The 8,258-nt window shown below is 40.9% G+C and overlaps 1 protein-coding gene across 1 annotated transcript in view; it reads left to right on the forward strand.

Moving 5' to 3' along the window:
• Positions 1-8,258, forward strand: part of CC2D2A (coiled-coil and C2 domain containing 2A) — a 180,422-nt gene that overhangs the window by 101,255 nt on the left and 70,909 nt on the right. The window contains 2 exon segments of the mRNA XM_075346899.1: positions 1-178; positions 2,754-2,910. Of these exon segments, the coding sequence (XP_075203014.1) occupies positions 1-178; positions 2,754-2,910 (335 nt within the window).

Here is an 8,258-nt window from a genome sequence, read left to right on the forward strand (position 1 = left end):
GGTAGAAGTTTTGAGACGTGAAGATTTACAGAAACATTCGTTATTCATCAAGATCTTATTCAATAATAAAGAGGTGTCCAGAACCGTGACAAACCGCCTGGGGACAGACTTCAGGGTCCATCTTGGTCAGATCTTCAATTTACAGATTTATAACTGGCCGGAGAGCATCAAGCTGCAGGTAATGATGACCATACAGTCACACAAACCTCCATACAGATACACTGCAGTCAATCAACAGTCCTAGGTCTATATTTAGATACATGGAGTCCAGGTAAAATTTCTTTGGATCTCGGCATGATGTCTAGCTTTTGAGGATCTTTTGGTCTACTTCACTTTGCAAGGCAGGTCCTATTTAACCCCTTCACCCCCGGGCGATTTTATGTTTTTCCGGTTTTATTTTTTGCTCTCCTTCTTCCAAGAGCCGTTACTTTTTTACTTTTTCATCAATCGTGCCATATGAGGCCTTGTTTTTTGCGGAACAGGCTGTACTTTTAAATGAAACTATGAGTTTTACCATATAGTGTACTGGAAAATGGCAAAAAAAATTCCAAGTGCGGAAAAATTGCAAAAAAAAGTGCGCTTGCACAATGGTTTTTGGGATATTTTATTCACCGTGTTCACTGCATGGTAAAATTGATGTGTCGGTGTGATGCCTCAGGTCGGTAGGAGTTCGTAGACACCAAATATGTATAAGTTTACTTTTATCTAAGGGGTTAAAAAAAGTTCACTAGTTTGTCCAAAAAAAGTGCCGCAGTTTTTACACCATTTTCCGAAACCTGTAGTGTTCTCAGTTTTTGGGATCAGATTAATTGATTTTATATTTTGAAAGATCGGGCATTTCTGAATTCGGTGGTACCAATTTTTTTTACATTTTAATTTTAAATAGGGTGAATGGGGGGGATTTGAACTTTTACGTTTTTTATGTTTTTTTTAATTTTTTAAACATATATATATATATATATATATATATATATATATATATATATATATATATATATTATATTATATTATATTATATTATATTATATTTTTTTACTAGTCCCCTTAGGGGACTATAAGGATCAGCCGTGTGATCACCGATTAATTTCTGTAGATCACAGCTACACAGCTCTGATCTGCTGAAATGCTGTTTTCCTCTCACACACGGCACTCTCCTGGTATTAAGAGGAAAAGAGTCATGATAGCTAAAGGAGTCATCACATGACTCTGTGCTACCATGGCAACCATCGGCTCCACGTGATCATGTCACGTGACTTCCGATGGCAGCGGGTGAATATGCACTTACTGCGACGGGCATTTTCAGCGTGCTGTCACATTTTGACTGTGCGATCTAAGGAGTTAAGAGGCTTGGGTGGATCGCTGATCCACTTGCGCCTGCAAGGTACACGTGTCTGCTGTTTAAATCAGCTGACATGCGCAGGGATCGCCTCAGGCTCGCTGCAGCAGCCGGGGGTGATTACCTGACATGATCCATGACGTACCCAGTACTTCATATGTCGAGAAGGGATTAAGTGATTCCTTGTTTGATAACAGGTGTGGCTGTAATCAGGCCTGGGTGTGGCTAGGGAAATTGAACTCCGCTTCTGAAAGATGTGATAAACAAGAGTTAATTTATGTTTTAAGGGGGAGTGCAATCATTTTTTCCCACAGGGCCCTGTAGATTTGGAATGTTTTTCCCTTAATAATAAAGTCCTTCATTTATAAACCTCATTTTTTGTTTACTTTTCTTATCTTTGCTTAATATTTACATTTGTTTGGTGATCTGAAACATTTAAGTGACAAACATGCAAAAGAGTTTAGAAATCAAGAAGGGTGCAAACACTTTTTCACACCACTGTATAAAAGATGGCTCGTGCATGCCATTCAAAAGATTTCATTTTTTACGGGCATATGAAAAATAAAGGTATATATCATATAGGCTGGCACAAGGGGTTCTAGTGAGTAAAAAAAGAGAAATAATGGATGATGATGGATTGTTTTATCTTGTAGAAATCCCCCAGACACCTGGTCCTGATTTTGCAGAGTTCCGTCCTCCAGATTCCGGAGGAACGCTGGGGGTCCTAATAATCAGCTGCCCATCAATCAGCAAGTTTACTCCCTTCCTAGGGAGAGGGGAGAACGTGCCACATTGGGAAAACCCTTTTAAAACCACCTTTTATACACCATAGTAAAACTATCAAAGACCTCTCTGGCCAACTGCAGCCTATGTATTTTATTCCCAGAGCATTGTCTAAACTGGACTCATCTGTATCCAGTCCTCAATGTGTATCTTCTTGCATCCTCTGAATGTATCCTCTTCATTGACGGCTAGCTAACACTGAAGTTGGAGTAAACTACCCCAAAATTATCTAAAAGAGCGTGCCTAGTTATAAGTTGGTAACTTCTTTGACGGTTCTTAAGACAAAAAAAAATATATTCCACACCTACAATGAGCAGGGAAGTATTGGCTCAAACATAAAGGTTGGAAAGTTGCGGCTCACACCCACTTTAATTCCCATAACTGTACCATGAGGCTTAAAAAGTCACACGTTTTTCATTAAAAAAAGGCTTGCAATTTTTTTTTTTTTAATAAATAGTTTTAAGGCGTAAATTCTCCTCCCTTGCCTGTTGTATATTAGAAGGTTTTAGGATGTTCCACATAGGCAAAATCAATCCAGAGTAGAAGACTTTTCAGGGCAATTTGTAGAAATTCAGTTAAATGGCATTTAAGTATTACTGTAGATTCATAAGGAGCGTGATCTTCTCCTTTTCAGGTCTATGAGACGGTCGGACATGGTGGTAGCACCCTACTGGCAGAAGTTTTTGTGCCTATTCCAGAGACCACTGTATTAACCGGCAGAGCCCCAGTGGAGGAGATTGAGTTTAGCAGTAACCAGAGGGTCATGTATGATCATGAAGGAGTTGGCAGCGGTAAGAAAATGTCATCTATGTATCTGTCTTTAGTAATGTCATTTAAAGTCTCTCTTTATATTTGATCTTGAAGACTTTATACTGATCAGTGTAAACATGACCCAGTGCATACTTAACATGAAGGAAAGCCATGTAGATGAAAAAACTTCAATTATATATTTTTTTTTGTTATTGAAATTTTATTCTATGTTTATGGCATTTACTATTTGGGTTTATTGATTTTATATTTTCATCAGATGTTTACAGACTCGGTACTACCAAATATGCTTATTTTTAAAGTTTCAAAAAGGTATATGGACAAATGCATTTCAGTAGTTAGACAGCAGCAATTGGAGGTAACTCCAGTCACTGCTGTTACGAGCAGATGATGGCCATATTACTCTGTTGGCCTCAGGTTTTTTTTTGTATTATTATTATTTATTATTATAGCGCCATTTATTCCATGGCGCTTTACAAGTGAAAGAGGGTATACGTACAACAATCATTAAGAGTACAAAACAGACTGGTACAGGAGGAGAGAGGACCCTGCCCGCGAGGGCTCACAGTCTACAGGGAATGGGTGAGGGTACAATAGGTGAGGACAGAGCTGGTTGCGCAGTGGTATACTGGACTGAGGGCTATTGTAGGTTGTAGGCTTGTTAGAAGAGGTGGGTCTTGAGGTTCCAACCAATCTGATGTTAATGACCAATCCTGAGGATAGTCTAACAAATATATAGCTGCACTCTGGGTGCTAAGGTATGCAAACAAAGAATATAGTAATATGGACATGCATTACTGTTAAGGAAATAAATTGAACAATTTAGACACTTAGCGCATAAAAAAAGTTAGTATTGTGTGAACCCAGCAACCAGTGTCAAGGCGTATCTCTTATGCTGGGTCCCTACCTAAACGCCTCTACCTATAATTTTATGGGTGGGTGGGAACTTTCTAATAGGAAATTAAAAATCGCTTTAAGCTCAATGTTTAAATTTTATTTCCTTAGCAGTAATGCATGTCTAAATTCCTATGATCAATGTTTGCATACCTTAGCGTCTGTGTGTATCTGTATATTCACTAGAGTATATTTAATGTTCAGTTTTGCCATCGGATTTCTCATTCTATCCTGAAGATAGGCCATCAACACTAAAGGCAGTCTGCCAGCATAAAAAGACTGTTCTGACAAAGCACAATCACGTGGTGCGCTCTTGGTGTGACCATACAGCAAATTCAAAGCTATTTGTTTTGCATTTATCTTCACCCGCCTCTGCCTTGATTAACAGCTTTGACTTCAGAAGGGCAGACATAGAGGGGAATCAAGTAAGTGGAGGGTTGCACTGAACTGGTCTGTCATTCCAAAGGTGCACCGAGCACCTAGGCTTTGTTTGCACAGTCATTTTATTCTGACAACTGAAACCCCTTTAATGAAGCACCATTCCAACTGTTTGATTTCTTCAGCACTGGAGTAGTGTTTTAAATCTAAGCCCCTGTCATATGCTCACCTTCAGGCAGCTTCACTGTTATTCGGCGCCGCTCTGGTCCTGAAGTGCCCTCTAGTGCCTGTAACTTCTAACTGACCGGAAGTCAGAAGTTACATCACGAGGTCTCAATTCAAGTCTATGGGAGCTACAATGAGGCTTTCATAGAGTTGTATTCTGTTGTCTATAGGACACAAAAATATTTACTCCAAGTATTAGGCTAAAAGGTTACTTTATTGCACAAAAAGACATAATTAGATAGATAATATTAAAATACAAACACAAAGCTGCTATACCAGAAAAAGTGGTGAATTATTACATATAGGTATATCCTATTATTATTATTATTAACAGAGACTAGTCACAACATAATTGTCTACATTGTAATTATAGGATTATGTACATATAGCTGTATAGTGCAGTCAAAGTCTGTATATAAAGATTGTATAATATATTATCAACTACATATACGCAAACATGCATTGTGCAAAGTGCAAAGTAGTAGCAATCATATAATGTAATCTGAAAAGCTGCCAATTAACAATTGTCTATGCATGGAAGACTGCATTACTTACAAGGAAAGTACTTCCACCACGTCTGGTCACCTCAACATTATGTTTCAAAATGATGTCTTCTTCAGGAGATGTGGTGAAACGGTCAGACCTTGATGGCAGACATGAGCTGGGCACTATGCCAAGCACTTTAATACTACCTATATGTCTGTAATCATTTATCTATGTGTATGTTACAAAGAACAATGCACAAATATAACATACAAGAGTCTACAGGGCCGATGAGAAAATAATCAGAATGATGCCTTATTCTCACGTATCTAGTGATCTGCACTGATGAGTGGCCAGATATCTCATTTGCTGGACAAGATGTATCTGCCTGGCAGAGTCTGCAGACACGGTGCTGGCAGCACAGCGCTCATAAACCAGAATCTGTTGTGAAGTTGATACTGGCAGAGCGCTGAAATTCACACAGAATTCTAACTAGAGTTTCCAACAACTTTTCTATTCCATTTTATATACTGCCATATTGTAGCTAGTATTTGTCTGATAGAGCCGGCTTATACCTCTGGTCCCCATCTCGCGCCACTGTGAATGGAAAGGTGGTTGTGGTTGTGCAGCTGTCTCCATTCACTTGTATGGGACTACCGGAAAAAAACACAAAAAACGCTTCTCTTGCACACCTATTTTTGGAACTCCCATAGAAGTCAGTGTAGAGAGAGATCTCGCCCCTGACAGCAACACAAGAGGGGGCCACTTTCTCACAAGGACCCACACTTATCAGACATTTGGCGGGGCTTATACATGAGAAGCTACACATACACATCTGAAGGCTGTTGGCCGAATATTCACGTCTCCCAAATTTCCAATGCACACAAGTGTGTAGGTTAACCGAAAATTCATGTGTTTGTATCTGGGAGAAAAGCGTTGCGGCCAGAAACGTCTGCCATCTGCTTAGCTCCCCTGAAAATTAAAAGTATTTGCCATTCAAATTCCAACAGCTCGATCCTTCTCTTTCTTGAGTCCATCTGTCGGAGGAGAGCCAGGAGGCCCCTTACAGATCTGATGGTCGGCCAGACTCTCAGAATTTGGTGGGTTCAGCCAACTTTTATCTGATGTGTATGGGGGTCTCTAGGCTTAGTCCTTGTCATTCGAGAAGCTACTTCTGCATCCTGATGAGAACTTTTTGAATTTTTAGCTGTGACTACACAAACTACTTTGTATACGACACAAGTCATATTGTGATCTGCAAGGTATTGCAATAACCAAGTCACAATTAGTCGTAAATAGTTGGATATTTTGCAACTTGCCGGTCGCATACATGTTACTTCGTGGGCCACATTGCATTTCCATTAAAGAGGTTGTCCACTACTTTAACATTGATGGCCGATCCTTAGGGTAGGTCATCAATGTCTGTTCGTCCGGGTGTCCGACAACCTGCACCACACTGATCAGCTGCTCTCAATACCAGCGAGCGACAGCAGGAAGTCAGAAATGCTCAGTTCTGGAGTTACCTCATCTTCTGATGGTGGCCTCATAATGCATATTCACCTCCCATTAAGATCAATAGAAGGCAGATGTGCAGCACCCAGCCGCGACCACCATCAGAAGACGAGGCAGCTCTGGAACTGAGCATTTCTGGCCACCTGCTGCTGCCGCCAGTGCCAGGAACAGCTGGTCGTGTGAGTGCAGAGTGTCTGACCATGGCCAATCAAACATTGATGACCTACCCTAAGGATAGGCCATCATTGCTAAAGTAGTGGACAACCTCTTAAATCTGTATTCTGCTCCAATGTAGTAGCCAAAGTCGTCCTGTAGCCCTGGCCTAATGGTAGGAAGTAACAGGAGGACATCAGCTGTAGTCCTAGATCCACAACTACAAGTAGTGATAACCTACAAACAGAAGGGTAACCTGAAGCTCCTGAGCCCAAGTAGAAAATCTGCCCAAGGCCCCCACCCCTCGTGGCACAAGAGCACAAGCCAGTTCCTTTAACTCCTCTGTTGACTGTGTACTAGTCTGGATACCATACTTTATACATCTGCAGTTGTTCTACTAAACGTGTGGAATCGGAGGTCATAAACTCTCATTTATCTCCATTACTCCGACTTAGTAATGATATACAGGAAGAGATAAATCAGCCGCCATCATGCGGTATAAAATGATACATACTGAGAGCTATACTGACGTGATAAGAGAAATGTATAGCTGTAAATTATGGTCTGGGGATCAGCGGATCATCCCGGCGCACCCAGCAGTACATGGAGAAGCGTCTCACCCAACAGCTACTTATGGAGACAGCTGCAGGTCAGATAGTCATTTCTACATTTTTTGAGGCTTAGAGAATGGAAAAGATTCTTCCTATAGGAATCTGTGACTTTATTAATGATCCTTGGTGGTAATCATCCTATGGTGATGTGAGGTAGGACCGTATATGTATTCAGGGCCGTTTGGTCATTCACTGCAGCCCATGTCCTGTCTGACTAACACATGCACAAATTAGGACCATAGAAGAGGAAGTTTAACCCATGTTGTATTAAAAATGATAAATCTAAGAGAAATTAAATTTTTTTTTCTTTTCCTGTTTCTTTGATTTATTGTATAACAAGCTGTAGATAAGTGACTGCACAGAGGCATGGCTTCACATCCGCGTGGTGTATTTTTTAAATTTATTTATTTAATTAATTTTTATATTTATTTATACATTTATTTTTATAAAATTTAATAGTGAGAAAGTGATTTTTTTTAATTTTTAACATTACGGTTACAATGAGGGAGAAGTACAACAAAGGCATTACTAAGAACTTTCTTTTATATGACAGCTGAAGCAAAAAAATTAACGGGTCCCTGGCCCAGCATCGACATCGGTATTAAGTGGCAGCAAGATGAAGACAGGGCAGTGTGAACCTCCTCCGCCAGCACTCAGACACCGGCATCCTGGGCCTAGTAGCTTCGCCTAGTCACTGCATATGGCATCACAAAGGCCTTGTGAGATGCCCAGGAGGATGGTACTGGAGTGCTAGCCCAGAAAGTTTTCCCTGCCCTTATCTGGCTGCCATGTAGTATCGATCTGGGCCCCAAGTTAAGCTGGGTTCACACTAAGTGACAGCGACAACGACGTCGCTGTTACGTCACCATTTTCTGTGACGTAACAGCGACCTTGTAAGTCGCTGTTATGATCGCTGCTTAGCTGTCAAACACAGCAGCCGAAGCAGCGATCATAACGACACGCGTCGCTGTGCTGCAACATGTGCAGGGAGCCGCGCACACTGAGCGCTGGCTCCCTGCTCTTCTAGCTACAGGACGCATTGGGTTAATTACCCGATGTGTACTGCAGCTACATGTGCAGAGAGCAGGGAGCCGCGCACACTGCTTAGCGCTGGC

Source organism: Anomaloglossus baeobatrachus, chromosome 1, assembly GCF_048569485.1.
Source record: "Anomaloglossus baeobatrachus isolate aAnoBae1 chromosome 1, aAnoBae1.hap1, whole genome shotgun sequence".
Lineage (NCBI taxonomy): Eukaryota > Metazoa > Chordata > Amphibia > Anura > Aromobatidae > Anomaloglossus > Anomaloglossus baeobatrachus.